The sequence below is a fragment of the Cyprinodon tularosa genome, unplaced genomic scaffold (genome assembly GCF_016077235.1).
Source record: "Cyprinodon tularosa strain WSP-4 unplaced genomic scaffold, ASM1607723v1 ctg637, whole genome shotgun sequence".
Lineage (NCBI taxonomy): Eukaryota > Metazoa > Chordata > Actinopteri > Cyprinodontiformes > Cyprinodontidae > Cyprinodon > Cyprinodon tularosa.
In genome coordinates, this window is record NW_024039382.1 from 357,956 (window position 1) to 374,356 (window position 16,401).

Sequence of the window (16,401 nt, forward strand, 5' to 3'; positions counted from 1 at the left end):
CCGGAGGGGGTCTGGTTCGGGGAACAGCGGATCTCGTCCCTGCTTTTTGCGGATGACGTAGTTCTGCTGGCTCTCTCCTGGCAAGACCTACAGCGTGCGCTGGGGCGGTTCGCAGCCGAGTGTGAAGCGGCCGGGATGAGAATCAGCTCCTCCAAGTCCGAGGCCATGGTTCTCGACCGGAAAAAGGTGGCTTGTCCCCTTCAGGTTGGAGGAGAGTCCCTGCCTCAAGTGGAGGAGTTCAAGTATCTTGGGGTCCTGTTCACGAGTGAGGGAAGAATGGAGCGGGAGATCGATAGACGGATCGGTGCAGCTGCTGCAATAATGCGGATGCTGCACCGGTCTGTCGTGGTGAAGAGAGCTGAGCGAAAAGGCAAAGCTCTCAATTTACTGGTCGGTCTACGTTCCTACCCTCACCTATGGTCATGAAATTTGGATCATGACCGAAAGAACGAGATCCCGGATACAAGCGGCTGACATGAGCTTTCTCCGCAGAGTGGCTGGGCTCTCCCTTAGAGATAGGGTGAGGAGCTTGGTCATTCGGGAGAGGCTCAGAGTAGAGCCGGTTCTCCTCCACATCGAGAGGAGTCAGTTGAGGTGGCTCGGACATCTTCTTCGGATGCCCCCTGGACGCCTCCCTCGGGAGGTCTTCCAGGCACGTCCCACCGGGAGGAGGCCCAGGTGACGACCCAGGACACGCTGGAGAGACTACGTCTCTCGGCTGGCCTGGGAGCGCCTAGTGCTTCCCCCAACAGAGCTGGAGGAGGTGTCTGCAGAGAGGGAAGTCTGGGAGTCTCTGCTTAGTCTGCTACCCCCGCGACCCGGTTCCGGATAAAGCGGGAGAGAACGAGTACGAGTACGAGGATACAGGACCAAAATTTAATGAAAATCGATTATTTGAACTCATCACAATGTGTGAAGTAGCTGTATGATGTTTGTGACCTTTTGAATAATTGTACTGCTTTGTAGAGACGGCCTTGTGTATTAACAAAGTTTTGGTGTCTCTCAGCTCATGCATGGTTGTTTTTTATCTGCAGGAAAATGTTCTCAGTGGAGAGGATACTGAAGAGTGGGATTGAGGGTCTCAGTGTCTTTTTATTGCAAACCAGCGATGACCTGGACGATGCCGACCGACAGAGGGGCAGAGGAGTCCTCTTTTAGATCTTTTACATGGAAGGAGCCTCTTTGATCTTTGCAGGTTTCGAGTTCTTCCAGTTCATCTTTTTTATTTTTACTTTAACACTCAAAGACTTATTTATCTCACTGCTGCTGCTAAGCATTTCTGTTTAAGGACTTGTCAGTTTGACATGTAATGTTACCTCAATTAGGGAAAGATTTACATTTAAATCACAGCTAAAGCCGCTCAAACCAGTGTGTCACATGGGAAGACTCAAAAAAAAAAAAATAACAAAAAAAAAAGCAAACAACCACTTTATTACCTGCTGGATCATCCCACAGTGAGACAACAAGCTCATTGTTATACATGATGCTTTATGGCAAGTTTTATTGTCAGATGTGAGTAGAAAAGCTGCAGGAGTATAAACAGCTTTTTAATTATTATTATTACCTTGAAAAACAGATAACTGCAGAAAAATGTTCTTATGTTATTTGAACCAAAAACGAAAAAAATTATCTGATTCCTTTTTGAAAAAAAAAAAAAGAAAGACTGGTTTCTGTGATGCTTTCTAAAACATATATTTAGATAAAGAGAGGGAGAGTTAGTGTTAAACAAATGACAAGCCTCTGTCTATCACTGCCTGTGTATATGGAAATAAAACTGCTGGGGTTTGGGATGATAATACTGCCTCTATACAAACAACTTCAAGATTTTTCTCCACATGTAAAAACCTTTGGGAACATTTTGTGCAGGATGACATTTATCTAACTATGATTAATGGGCATAAACACCTGAGCACACATTCTCTGCTAGATGCTAGAAATCCGTTTGTAATGGAGTCTCCCTCTGATGTGAGTGAGTAGGAGAGTTTACTGTATATCTGGTACGCTACGTCTTTATGTACTGATCTAAACTGTATGAGTGACGTTAAAAACCATGAATGAGTTGATATTCATCGTCCAAATGTCAGCTGTTACTGTCACTAAAGTCTTCACTGTTTTGCCTTTTTCGTTCCTTTTTTTTAATGGAAAAACTTGTTAAATATTTGATAATGTGAAAAAGGTTCAAGTTTGACATTGTTGTTGCATCAGAGTTTTATATATGATGTTTACTGTAAGCAGGATGCTCTTCCAGTCATTTTTGTTTACATCATGTTCTTTTAAATGATTTCCTGTATTAATGTGAATAAGTGTTATATTCACTATGTAATACCCCTTTCCCACTGGGAGAGAAAAAAACATTTAAACCAGGGAACAATGGGATTGTAGTGGCAGTGGGAACGGCTCACTGATGTGCATCTACCCGGGTCAAACGACTCGGCATAAGATCCCCTCGGCTGATCGGCATCTGTGGGAACGCCGGTGCCGGTGTCCTGTCAGACCAGCATACCCATAGTCAATACCCGTTTATCCCAGGAGTTCATCCCTTTAGTTTTGTATGAAAAATAAACTTTAAACTACCTCAATGGGCGTGTATTACTTTAGTCGTGTACAAAAAAAAAAAATATTTAATTACTTACTTTTTGGTGTTTTTTGAAGCTTATTGTGATCTGACCTTAAATAGTTTTTTGTTCATGACTAAAGGGATACAGGTAATTTAAAGTTTATTTTTATTTTTTATACAAAACTAAAGGGATAAAATCTGATGTCTTCGCATGTGTATCGACTATAGGTATGCTGGTCTAAGGGGGTATGCTCATCTGACAGAACATCGGGTTGACGCGCCAATTTACGTGCCTCCATTGCACACCAAAACACCGCGCCAGCCAAGTTTGATCTAAAAATCAATTATCTAAAAAGCAGAAACAACTCTGCTTACATTTGATAAACATGGAGCAGCTCTGGTAAGAGCGATTCAGACAGATAATAGAGCGAAACAATAAAGCACACTGACTATGCCCTGGCTTCCTTATGTTGCTCTCCATTGTTTGCTTTCCTGAGATGATGTCAGCAGTGAGGGGACAGAGGCCACACCGCTGCCAGCGAGGGGTTAGACCAGCTTTTTTTGCCAGTGGGAAGGGAGCCAAATGCTAATTGTTAGCAGGTTGACCCATGTTTAAAAAAACTTTGCATTAACTCGCTATTTTCAGGGGGAGGGAGGCCTAATGGGAATGACGATGATACAGTCAGAACTGAGCCTGCTGATTTCTGTTTGTATCAGAGGCAACAGGAGACGTGACTGTAAGGTTTAATTGTGTCTCTAAGCCATCAGTTACTCAAACTTAACTCTGCTTTGCACAGGAATTAAAAAGGGAAAATCATGTTCTTTCAAGTGTTACATGATCGTTGTGTTTTTGCAGTTTGCCTTTATGTTCAGCAGAGAGGAAAATATTCCGTATTTATGAAACTGTTGATCTGTCCCGTCATGCACTGTTTCCAACATCCAACCTCTGTGATTAACTTTGTAACATTAAGTGTTAAAATCTAATCTGTAAACTACAATCTGTTTCTTTTTTTATTAACAGATAAAGAAAATATTGGTATTTATTGTTTTATGTAAACTCCAACCTCTATAAAAATGTCCAACAGTAACAACTATTTATACATTTAATTGTGTTACATTCAATGGGCCCAGCAATCAGGGATGCCATATAAATGTTGTGATTTTATGTTCTTTTCTATTCCCAGCCCGCTGGGAATTTATGTTTCTGATACTTTAAGATGCTTATTGCCCTCCCCTGTAGGGATGGTAAAATATCTTATTTAACCAGATATTATTTCAGCTGTTATATACTGTTTATGACACACAGTCCTACTAACTGTGTGTTAGAACAATAGATGAAAGAGTGATTCAAGCACTAATCATGGTCAAACAGTTATTTCTGCACATACATGGAATAAATTCACCACAACTTCTGTTCAAAATAAAGAGTTTATTAACAAAAATCATTCAGATCCAAGTCACACATATTTCAGTTTAACACTCTTAACTAAAACTAGTGAAACTCAACTAAACTAAACTAACTACTATAGACAAAGAGGAAGGGGAAAAAGGGTTGAAAATCATATTACAGTTTAAGATGGATTTTTGTGTTTGAAACCAAAGTTTATCTGGAAGAATTTGGGATATGATCAAATTAGCTTTTCACTAATTTTAAAGAAATTCGAATGTTTTCAGACCAATTCACAAGCAAATCCACGAGGTGAATAAAACATTATTTGGCCAAATAATGTTTTATTGAATGATTTGCTTAATCAAGAACCAAAACCTTAAGTTAAATGATTCTTTACCCTCTTTGAAATAGCTAGCAGCGAATAGACATCAGAATTCCACTAAATGACTCTTGGTCAGACTTGGTAATGGAAATGTAACGAGCATATGAGGAACATATGTACACTAATGTTATATCAGTGTTTAAATCCTTAGTGAATAAAGCTGGTCTAAGCTTTAGTAACAGCTCAACACATATTCCTGTAGCATAGTGTAGCATGCAATCTATTCTTTAGCATCAATTAGCGTTGTCTTTACTCAGCAGTAAACACACGATATGATTAGCATCATCAAACGACATATTGCTTGTTCTGTTCCTAATCATACCAGACCTGCAAACCTTTTTCCATGTCCATTTGGAAAGCTTGAGTTTCATCCAGTTGCAGCTCTGCAGTCAGGGATTCTTTGTCTCAGTCTCACAGCAGGGGTACCCTCAGTCTCACACCCAGGGCATGGTCCTAATCCAGTTTGGCTCTAAAAGTTTTGAAACTCAACAGAAATGTGTTGCAAAAGGTCTGTTTGCAGCAGTTCGGTTCTGACTTATCCTTGATGGTTCTGGGGATCTGGTTCCCAACCACAGTGGAGACGTGGGCCCCAGCTTTGAGTGCAGGAGCAGAAGAGACCAGGAGCAAAAAGAGGCAAAAGAGAGAGAGTCTTGTGTGCTCTGTAGTTTTGTTCTGTCCTCACAGAGGGGTGTTGGTTGGTCACACCTCTGTGACTTGCCATGTGACTTGCATGTGGAGGCCTTCCCTGAAACAGGGGTTGTTGCAGAGATTCCACAGCTGATTCCACATCATCATGTCAAGATGAAATATGGACACTGGTTCCCAATATCCAAAAAGTATGATCATGGCATATGGCACAACATTCCCCCTTTTGATCTGGAAATAAAAGATGCAGTTGTTTGTTTTCAGATCAACAAATAGGTCCATAAAGCCATGAGATCTGGAACGGTGATGAGTCAGGTTCCTGTTGGCAGGAGGAAAGTTCATTTAGGGTTCTTATCTTCTCCAGTGTTTGTCCCTGGATGATTTGTTGCAGGTCTGGCAGAAGCTGACCCTATCTTATCATAAAACAGTTCATTTTCTCCAGAGGTTTTGCATCTGGTTGAACCAGGTCTGGCAGGAAAGTCTGACTCTGATACACAAATATATACATTCCAAACAAAATTTCCTAACACCTTCATGATGCTGTTGTTCGACCTTCATAATTTCTCAAGTTGTGAAACAAAAGAAAGAAAGGATAAAACAGGTTAAAGTATGATAGAAATTATCAGCAACTATCAAACACTTGGATATGATAAGTTTTACCATTAGCTTGGAATTGTAGTACTTTGTGATTGGTCAGAGAAGCCAGTAGCTCTGTAAGAACTGTTTTGCAGATCTGTTCTAAGTTTTCTTTTGTGGTTGTTTCTGTAGCTTGTTGATGTCCCCCTTTACCAGTGTAAACCTTTGGTTTTGCATTGTGATGTGAAGGTTTGACATTTATCTGGGGGTTTCGCACCTTTTGTTCAGTGGCATTGTCAATCTGGCCATGTTGGTCTTTGATCTTGTCAGCTCCTGACAATAAAATGTTTGCAGTGTTTACTCTGTGGAGGATCATCTGATACTTGGCTTCTAACTAGAGTACTGTTTAGCTTTTATTTAGGATTTAAGCTGATACAGAAGCGTGAGCTCACAGAGTACATCTGTTATCAGAAAGTTTTCATTTGGGTTTTAAATTAAGTTATTAATTCTTGAATCTTTTCTTCACATAGACTGAGGTTAAAATTGTTTAGGTTATCCAGCTTATCTGGAGATAAGTGGATAAGCTTTGCAACAATTTGTTTCTGTTTCTCTATGCCTATGGAGTCAATGATGTGCCCAGAATTTAGGTTGCTTGGATTTATTTTTAGTTGATGGCACAAAAACACAAGTTATGAAGAAATTTCAAAAGTACACAATCCAGTCAGTACCCACTATAATAATTCTACAGCTGATTCCACATCATCATGTCGAGATGAAATATGGACACTGGTTTCCAAAGTACGATCATGGCATATGGCACAACAATTGTTACATTTTCTCTATTCTATAATTACAGATTTCACATGTAATTCGGCCCCTACCTACCTACCTACCTACCTATCTATCTATCTATCTATCTATCTATCTATCTATCTATCTATCTATCTATCTATCTATCTATCTATCTATCTATCTATCTATCTATCTATCTATCTATCTATCTATCTATCTATCTATCTATCTATCTATCTATCTATCTATCTATCTATCTATCTATCTATCTATCTATCTATCTATCTATCTATCTATCTATCTATCTATCTATCTATCAAATCATTTCACCTGCTACTGGTTTAATAACAGAATGGCAGCAGTTTAGTTATAAAAGACTAATAATTGTTTTCTAGCTGTAGTAGCTGAGGCTCTGAGCTAACTCTCCTCCTAAGATTATTACTTCAGTTTTGTTTTTATTCAGTTCCAGAAAATGATGGTACATCCAAATATTGATCTGTTCTAAGTATTTAATCAATGCTTGGATGGGTTCATAGTCACCTGCTGACATTGTGATATAGATCTGTGTGTCGTCTGCATAGTTATGATAACTGATTTTGTTGTTTGGTATAATCTGAGCTAAGGGTGTAGATGTTTAATAGGAGGGGCCCCAGAATGGAGCTTTGAGGAACCCCACATGTGATTTTTCATATCTCTGATTTAGAGTTCCTACTAACACATAGAAGTCCCCTTCTTTCATGTAGGATTTAAACCAGTCCAGTGCTGTACCAGAAAGGCCAACCCAGTGTTCCAGATGCTCTAATAAAATCAAGTGATCAACAGCATCAAAAGCTGCACTAAGGTCCAATATTAGCAGCACTGTGGTTCTTCCTCAGTCTGAATTTTTACGGTTGTCATAGGACACCTTGATACTTTCACTGAAGTATAAGTAGTATCATTTAATCTGACATTTATACTGTCATAGCTGAAGATAAGAATATGGGCTTTCTGTATGGAAGTGAATTTCTGAGTACCTGGACCCAGTGAGAGTGCACATGTGCATGTAAAGTTTATCCAAAGGAAAAATGCTCAATAGTGGTTATGAAGAGCCGAAGACGTGTCCCCCCACCCTGCCCCGCCCCCCAAGTGGACAGGGTGTCTGCCTCATGGACTAAAACTGGTAGTTGGTTCCACAGGAGAGGAGCCTGATAACTAAAAGATCTGCCTCCCATTCTACTTTTAGAAATTCTAGGAACCACTAGTAAACCTGCCGATTGAGAGCGAGGTGCTCTGTTAGGAACATAAGGAACAATCGGATCTCTGATATCAGATGGAGCTTGGCCATTTAAGGCTTTATATTGTTGGGATCTGGAGATCTGCCACCTGTCGCCAGCAGAGAGCGCTGTGGGATTCCTGAGCTGGAGCTCTCTGCACACCTGGGAGTCATCAGCTCATCAGAAGACCACACTACTTAAGCAGCAGTCAGACCTTCCTTCAACGCCGCAGTGTTGACCAAGTTTGGTTAGCGAACCTGAGCCTCTGATTATCTTTGTGATCACTAGCTGACTCTTGAGAGAGACTAGTCATCTAACCTGTTTTTGTCTTCTTTGCTTATAGAAAGAGCCGACTGAAGTCTGAAGCTCTGGAGGAGCTTAACCTGGAAGATTGCCTGCCTGCCCAAGTGAGCCAAACCTGAAGATCTCAGCCTAGACTCTAATCAGCTCTCTGGGAAGAGCTAGGAAACAACTCTGATCCGTCAATCCCTAGCTAGAAGCTAGACGCTGCTGCTGCTGAACTCTCTGTTGGCCCCTCCGTCTCTGGACCCAACCGGTTCCCCCTCTCAAGGATCTATCAGAACCTCTTCTAGGTAGCAACATAATTCAACTCACCAGTTCAGCCATTTTAGTCCCTGGCTAACCAAACTCTCATCTCCTTCAGAAACTGTGAGACCTGTCCCGGACCGGCACCTGAACCAGTATTATTTACTTTGTGTACACTTCTTCAAATAAACATTGTTAAACTTTTCCTCCGTCTCCGTTAGTGTTCTGCATGTGGGTTTAACATAGTGGACCGATCATGACATATATGTGAGAAGGAGGATTTAAAATTCTATTCTGGATTTAACAGGAAGCCAATGAAGAGAAGCCAGGATAGGAGAGATATGATCTCTCTTTTTCATTTTCATCAGAACTCTTGCTGCAGCATTTTGGATCAGCTGAAGGCTTTTAACTACAGTTTGGGGACTGCCTGATAGTTAAGAATTACAATAGTCCAGCCTTGAAGTAACACATGTGTTGGGATCTGGAGGTCTGTCCACTTTTCTCCACAAGAGGGCGTTCTAGGTCTCCTGGAGCTGGAGCTGACTTCACCACCTGCGGCTCGTTTGCTCATCAGGAGACCAGTACTTAAGGAGGCGGAGAGCTACACTCCAGTGCCAGAGTGTTTGCCAGTTATGGTTAGCAAGCTCGAGCCAACCTGCCTGTCTTAATCTCTGACTCCCAGAAAACCTGAACCTGAACCTAATCTGTTTTGTCCTCTCTGCTTCCCAGGTTGTACCTGCCTGAAACCAGAATCCTGGAAGAGTTTCCCTGTTGGAAATCTGTCAGTCTGATCTCTGAAGAACCCTGGAGAATCAAACCTGTCAAAGACCTGCCTGCCCGCTCTCTGAAGAATCTGAAAGGGAAACTCAAACCTGTTGCCTGCAAACTCTCAAACCAAGCTCTGCCTCCACCAAGCCCTCTGCCTGCCGACAGCCTCTGGACCCTTCTGGTTCCCCCTCTCTGCCGCTCTGCTCAAACTGCAGATCAGGTACAGACCTGCACTCTCTAACTCTGCAAATTACCTGGACGTTGTCATGATGGATCAAAGGAGCAAGCCCATATGCAGAACACACACGGAGGAGGCAGGGAAAAAGTTCAAATGTTTATTAAAAGTTCTGAACACGAGATCATAAAGAAGTTCTGAGACTGGTTCACTGAAGTCTTGACTGGGACCGGAGACTGTTGGTTAGCAGAGTTCATGAGAAGCTAAGCATCTAGCTTCAGGTTTAGCATGGCAGACCTTGATCTGAGCTTCCAGCTCACTGCAGAGAACAACAGGGAATATCCACATAGGATTCTTCAGGCTGAGCTTCCAGCTCTTTGCAGAGAACAGGGGAATATCCACATAGGATTCTTCAGGCTGAGCTTCCAGCTCACTGCAGAGAACAACAGGGAATATCCACATAGGATTCTTCAGGCTGAGCTTCCAGCTCTTTGCAGAGAACAGGGGAATATCCACATAGGATTCTTCAGGCTGAGCTTCCAGCTCTTTGCAGAGAACAGGGGAATATCCACATAGGATTCTTCAGGCTGAGCTTCCAGCTCATTGCAGAGAACAACAGGGGATATCCACATAGGATTCTTCAGGCTGATTCCACATAGGAATCTTCAGGTAAACTCCACATAGAAGTCTTCAGGTTAAATCCACATAGGAATCTTCAGGTTGGCTCACCAGGGCAGATTAGCAGGTTAGGCTCACTTAGAGCTTCAGGCTAGAGACAGGTTTCCAGTGAGGCAGCTCATCCAGAGCTTCAGACTAGCAAGAGGTTTCCTGTGAGGCACAGACAAAGGAGAGATTAGAATCTGATCTCACACTAGAGACAACTAAGATTAAATCAGTAACAGAGGCTCAGGTAGCTAACCAAACTAAGATCAACACTGCGGCGTGGAAGCAAGGCCTGGCAGGAGCTTATAAAGGGGAGGTCTCCTGATGAGTAGATGCATAACAGGTGTGCTGGAAGACTCCAGCCCTAGGAGACCCACGGCGCACTCTGCTGGAGACAAAAGGTAATCTCCAGATCCCAACAGTAACTCCAGCCCTAAGAGAAAATAACAAGAGACAGAAGAGGATCCTCGGCGCCCTCTGGTGGGCAAGCCTGAGGATCACAACAGACTTCAGCTAACCACTCTGTCCCCCTCTGCAGTGAACCCAGTCCTGGATCAGATAACCCCTTGGATCTGTTCTTTATTCATTGTGTAGTTTCAATAAACCTTTGAACTTTTTCCCTTGTGTCCGTGTGTTCTGTATGTGGGTTAGCCTTAAACCAAACATGACAGAACACTCTGGCCAACAGTCTAACCCAGCAGACACACTCCGGAGAATGTTGGAACAACAAGGAGCTCTGATTCAAAGCCACGACACCGCCCTCCGTGAGTTAAACACACGTTATGATCAGACAAACCGCACTTTACAGGAATTAACCGGCTTTCTTTGAAATGCTACTCCAAGAGCGGAGCCAGCTCAACTTCTGGTTCAACAGGTTAATCCTCCACTCAGGTCAGAACCCGGTCCGTCACTTCCTGAATTCCGCCCTTCACTTCCTGAGAAGTTTTCTGGAATCCCAGGTAAGTGCAGAGGATTTTTGTTTCAATGCAAATTGATTTTTGAACATTCTCCGTCCAGTTTTCCAAACGACAAAAAGAAAATAGCCTTTACTCTATCACAGTTATTCGGAAAAGCCCTCGAATGGGCGGAGGCCAGATTTCCTTCTGAATCCAGTTTTTCTTGTACTTTTGAACAAGTTTTCAAAGAATTCTCTCAGGTATTCAACCAAGACACAGATAAATCCACTGAATCTCGAGGTCTGTTGAATATAATACAAGGAAATAGAACCGTAGCCGATTTTTCAATCGACTTCCGGGTCAAAGCTGCTACTTCCGGTTGGAATGAATCCGGGCTTAAAAGCGCTTACTTCCACGCCTTAGATGAAGAAATTAAGGACGAACTGGCCACAATTGATGAGCCAGCAACCTTGGAGGAGTTCATCAGATTAACTATTCGCCTGGATAACAGATTACGAGCCAGATCATCAAGTCTAAAGTAAGAAGCCACGTTTTTTCTGTTCATGCCCCAGCATCTAACTTTAACGACACCTCTGTCCTTTCAGTGTCCTCTGAAACTGATTTCAGACCAAGGAGCCGAAATCAACCTGTATCTGTTCCTGTTTCTAAGACTCTTTTCGTCTCTCTTCCTCCACAGAAACCTCTGAAGTAGAGCCCATGCAGATCGGTCATACCAGACTCACAACCGAGGAGAGACAAAGAAGAATTAAGGGGAATCTTTGTATGTATTGTGGAGAACCAGGTAACTTTGTTTCTACCTGCCCAGCTAAGGTAAAAGCCGGGGTCTGCCAGAGGAAATGAGGAGGCTGGCGGACCATCTTCAATCTGCTGTTACCTGCAACTCTGTTTCTTTTGGATCAATCCCTCACTTTGTCTGCTTTAATTGACTCTGGTTGTGAGAAGAACTTAATAGACTCTAATCTAGTTCAACAATTGAACTTAAAAACCATTCCTTTGAGTAAACCTCTTAGAGTTTCAGCCCTCGATGGAAAGAAGTTACCTCAGGTTACACACCAGACTCAGCCACTCGAACTTCTGATCTCCGGGAACCACAGAGAGACAATATCATTTTTTGTTTTTCCATCTACCAGTTCATCTTAAGTCCTTGAATATGAGTGGCTGGAGCTTCACAATCCCCACATTAACTGGTCTAAAAAACATGTCGAGTCTTGGTCTGCATCCTGCCATGTTTCCTGTCTCCGTTCCGCAGCTCCTTCAATTCAATCCCCGGCCTGTCGTCAGGAGGCTGATCCGCCTGATTTATCTTCTGTACCTTCTGACTACCACGATCTGGCACCAGTCTTCAGTAAGGTCAGTGCACTATCTCTTCCTCCACATAGACCATATGACTGTGCCATAGACCTGTTACCTGGGGCTCCCCTCCCCAGCAGTCGACTCTATAATATCTCCAAGCCCGAGAGGGAAACCACGGAGAGGTATATTAATGAGTCCTTAGCCGCCGGAATTATTCGGCCTTATCTTGGGGCCGGTTTCTTCTTTGTGGGTAAGAAGGATGGATCTCTGCGGCTGTGTATTGATTACAGAGGTTTGAACCAATTAACCATTAAAAACAAGTACCCCTTACCTCTGTTAGCATCTGCTTTTGAACCCGTCCAAGGAGCCACTGTTTTCACCAAGTTGGATTTAAGAAACGCCTATCATCTCCTCAGAATCAGAGAAGGAGATGAGTGGAAGACTGCATTCAAAACTCCTCTAGGGCAATTCGAGTATCTGGTAATGTCTTTTGGTCTGACTAATGCTCCTGCCTGTTTTCAAGCCCTAGTTAACGACGTTTTGAGAGATTTTCTCAATATCTTTGTCTTTGTCTATATTGACGACATCCTGATATTCCAAGAACATGTTTGAGCATAAGAAACATGTCCGTTTGGTTCTCCAAAGACTCCTCGAAAACAAACTTTTCATCAAAGCTGAAAAGTGTGAATTTCACCGTCCTTCTCTTACCTTTCTAGGATTTGTGCTCGAGGGCGGGCAGGTGAAGCCGTCCAAGGACAAGATCAAAGCGGTTCTGGACTGGCCTACCCCCGAAAATCTGGACTGGCCTACCCCCGAAAATCACAAACAGCTAGAAAGGTTTCTGGGTTTCGCTAATTTCTACAGAAGGTTCATCAGAAATTACAAACCTTTTAACTTTTTCCCTTGTGTCCGTGCGTTCTGTATGTGGGTTAGAAACCTTAAACCAAACATGACAACATGCCAGGCCCTAGCAAAGCTGGCCTGTCAGTGGGCATAGATTAATTTATATCTAGATGAATATCTTCCAGGATATCTCTATACTTGGCCGAATTAATCTTTCCTTCAATTGCAACCAACTGCAGACAGGATGCCTGGTTGCAAAACACCCCCATAGTATGATGCTGCCACAACCATGGCTTGGTTCTGACATTTTGGATTTACAAAGCTTCCTGGATGGAAAGCAAAACATCTTCAAACTTGGAAACAAAGTCCAGTGGATTGATTTTAAAAAAGTACTAAAGAATCAATGAGTCTTTTGCAATGTTGGGGAACTACTCCAGAGATTTTGCACTTTTCATTTCGGCCACTGTTGGTTTTGGTCTTTCTGACTGGGATGGGATCCTTTTGGCAGCTTCAGCATAACTTATTCTGAGCTCTAATTTCACTTTTCTGATCTCCTCAGCTCTTTTGCTCACTTCACAACTGTTATAAGCAGCAGTTACAGCATTTAATGTTAACTTCTTTAGCACACTTTCCATATTCATGCTCTCCAGCACACCTTCCACAGCGCTTTTCGCTTACATACTGCTGCTATGTGACCACATTTCTGGCATTTAAAACATCTCGAGGTGGAGGATTGACATTTTCACATTGTAGCTCGTATATCCGAGGAAAACTTTACTCGGTAACTGCTCTTCAACAAATTTGATCAATACGGATAAGCTGTCACAGCACTGCAAAAAATTTAATCTAAATAAGTAAATTTTTCTTAAAATAAGTGCATTTTGTCTTGAATTGAGGAGGTGAGACATGTTGCCTATGGAACGAGACAATTTACATTTAAAATAGTAAAAAGCAATTGCATTGTCTTACTACAAGTGCATATTACCTGATTGTCTTATTTTAAGAGTAAAAATACTAATTTCACTGGCAAATCATCCCATTTAACTACTGAAATTAAGGGTAAATAAACTTGTTTCAAGACATTTTTATTTATTCCTAGGTAATTTTTGCAGTGCACCTTTCCCAATTTCTTGTTGTTTTTAACCGTTTCACTTCTTTTACTTTTGCACCACTTCTGTTTTCTATAATGTCCTTGTCAGTTACTTTTAGAGGCACTCCTCCAATGACTCCCCTGCTAATCCATTTGTTCTCCACCAAGCTGCACTGAACTCTTTTCCCCTCAATCTTGTCAACCCGTAAGGCTTTGCCTTGTTGAGTGCTGTCGCTGCAGTTAATTAATAGGTCTCCACTATACAGTTTTCTGGCCCTTTGGACTCCTCCTACAAGTTTGTTTATAGTTTTTGTTAACTGAAAAGGATTCCAACCTCCAAAAGAGTCTCCCTGATTAACTAGTTTGAATATGACTTCGTAATAATTTAGTTTTTCCATGGAATTTCTAGATTGTTCACCACTAGATTGTTCTGAACTTGACTGTCTCCGCTTTTTCTGATTTTTTGACTTTAATGTCTTCCAATCTTGGTTTTCACTATTTCCTTCTATCATCCCACAAGAGTCGCTGTTTCCTCATTACTTACGACCCAGAACATTTCTCCACAAGCGACTTAGAAACAAGCGCCATGCACATCCATATCACCGTCGATCACCCCTTCCTGACATTCACTGTGAGCTTTAAGGTCTTATATAGTGTAAAGGAAGAAAATATTCTAACATAGTTAACTTTGGAAAAAGATTGGCTTCTGATTCTTCCCTTCCCCAGGTCCACTCGGCGAGCTGCGTTTGGTAATAAAACCAACATTGCGTGTTGACGTCACAGAATTACAGAGTTTAATCCAATATAAGACAATGCATACACTTTAGAAATAAGACAATGCACAAACCTACACCAGAAACTGCAGAACAACCAGTGACGTGCGGTCAGGGGAGGCAGGTGAGGCAGTGCCTCACCAGCCATCATGGAAAGAAAGAAAATATATAATCATAAAGTAATTTAAATTGTTATATTCATCCGGTGGTTTGTACTAAAAAATATTCATTTTTCATGTAGCTTCACCAATTTCGATTTTTATTTGTTCAAAATCGCTGAATTTTCTTATTTTCCCATTCAAATGCTTGGAAGCGATGCCGGTGAGGCAGCAGCGAGCTCTGCCTCACCTTGGATTGCGCAACCCCTGGCTCTGCGCTGGCTGCAAAGCGGAGAGAGCATGTTGCTGTACGGCGTCAATAAAATGGTTTAAACAAATGTAATATGTGAACTTATTTCTAATAATTTGGCTTATGTATATAATGTACAGAGCTTTTTGTCACCAACTGTGTTTGTGTAACGTGTTTCGTGTAATGAGCGATTATAAACGGCAGAGAACAAGTTCGAGGTGAGGCAGGCAGTTCTCTTGCCTCATGGCAGGGGGTGCTCAAGAGACTGAAAACATAAGGCAGGAACAGGACGGATCAAGGAAGGCTTTCTTCCCTGGCAGTGATCTCCATTGAGACAGAGAGACTTTTAAAACTGAAGGAAGATAAGGAGGACTTCTATTCATTTATAAGTAAAGGTAAGACAGTAATAACATTTATTTTGTTTTGTTTTTTAAGGAAATGTGTGTTTTGTGAGCTACAGTTTGTATGTGTAAGGATGCAGAAGTGAAACATAACCTGTAAACTGCTGTCAATCTATGCATCTATTTGCAAATCTGATTCTGATGACGTCAGTGCCTCACCAGCTATGAACCTCACCGCACGTCACTGAGAACAACAGAGACATACATTCCATTACCTGACATAGGAGGAAAGAAAGCAAAGAGTACAGAGACATCTTTGGAGAGTTGCAAGGGCAAATCTGATCTTTTTCTTCTATTTAGAAAGCTTTATCCTCTTGTATCTAATCCATTCAAAAAGGGGCTGGCCCTCGGTCCTCCAACCAAACGCCATCTCTGACACTGCTAGGGCTTCCCCTTATTTACTGCAAACATCTGGGGTCATTTGCTTCTTTGTTTTAACAAGAAAAGGCGGAAAGCTTGTCCTGGCATCTAGCATTCCAGGGTCATAAAACACAAGATAAGCTCTCACAGACAGCTTGTGGAATGGGCGGGGCCTCCTGTGCTTTGAATACTTACCCATTAGTAGTTTTAAATCATTAACACAGCCTTGTTCAAAATTAAGAAATATGTTCAAGTGAGAGTGTTTACACATGCCATAAGATTAACTGTAATAAAGTCTAAAAATAATCATTTTTCTTTAACAATAGACAGGTGTGTGCCATTCCTAATCAAGTCCAATCAGTTTAATTAAACACATGATCTGCCATATTCCATGATCCTTTGTTTTTGGACAATGGGAACCAGTGACATGATCATGAAGAGAACATAAGTTTGGTGAATAACCAGCTATAATATCTCTCCAACCCCCCTGTTTTTAGCCAACTCCTCCACAGGACCTCCCACAGAGGTGTGACTTGCAAGCCCCCTCTCTAAACACAGAGAAAAATTACAGAACATTCTCTTTTTCCCACGAGGCTGCCTGGGTGCACGTCAAAGAGGCAGCTAAAATG

The 16,401-nt window shown here is 41.9% G+C and overlaps 1 protein-coding gene across 1 annotated transcript in view; it reads left to right on the plus strand.

Moving 5' to 3' along the window:
- Positions 1 to 1,509, plus strand: part of bcl2l12 (BCL2 like 12) — a 44,821-nt gene extending 43,312 nt beyond the window's left edge. The window contains exon 8 of the mRNA XM_038308425.1: positions 1,035 to 1,509. Coding sequence (XP_038164353.1) covers positions 1,035 to 1,076 — 42 coding nt within the window. The 3' untranslated portion in view covers positions 1,077 to 1,509. The remainder of the gene's footprint in view (positions 1 to 1,034) is intronic.
- Positions 1,510 to 16,401: the final 14,892 nt, after the last annotated feature.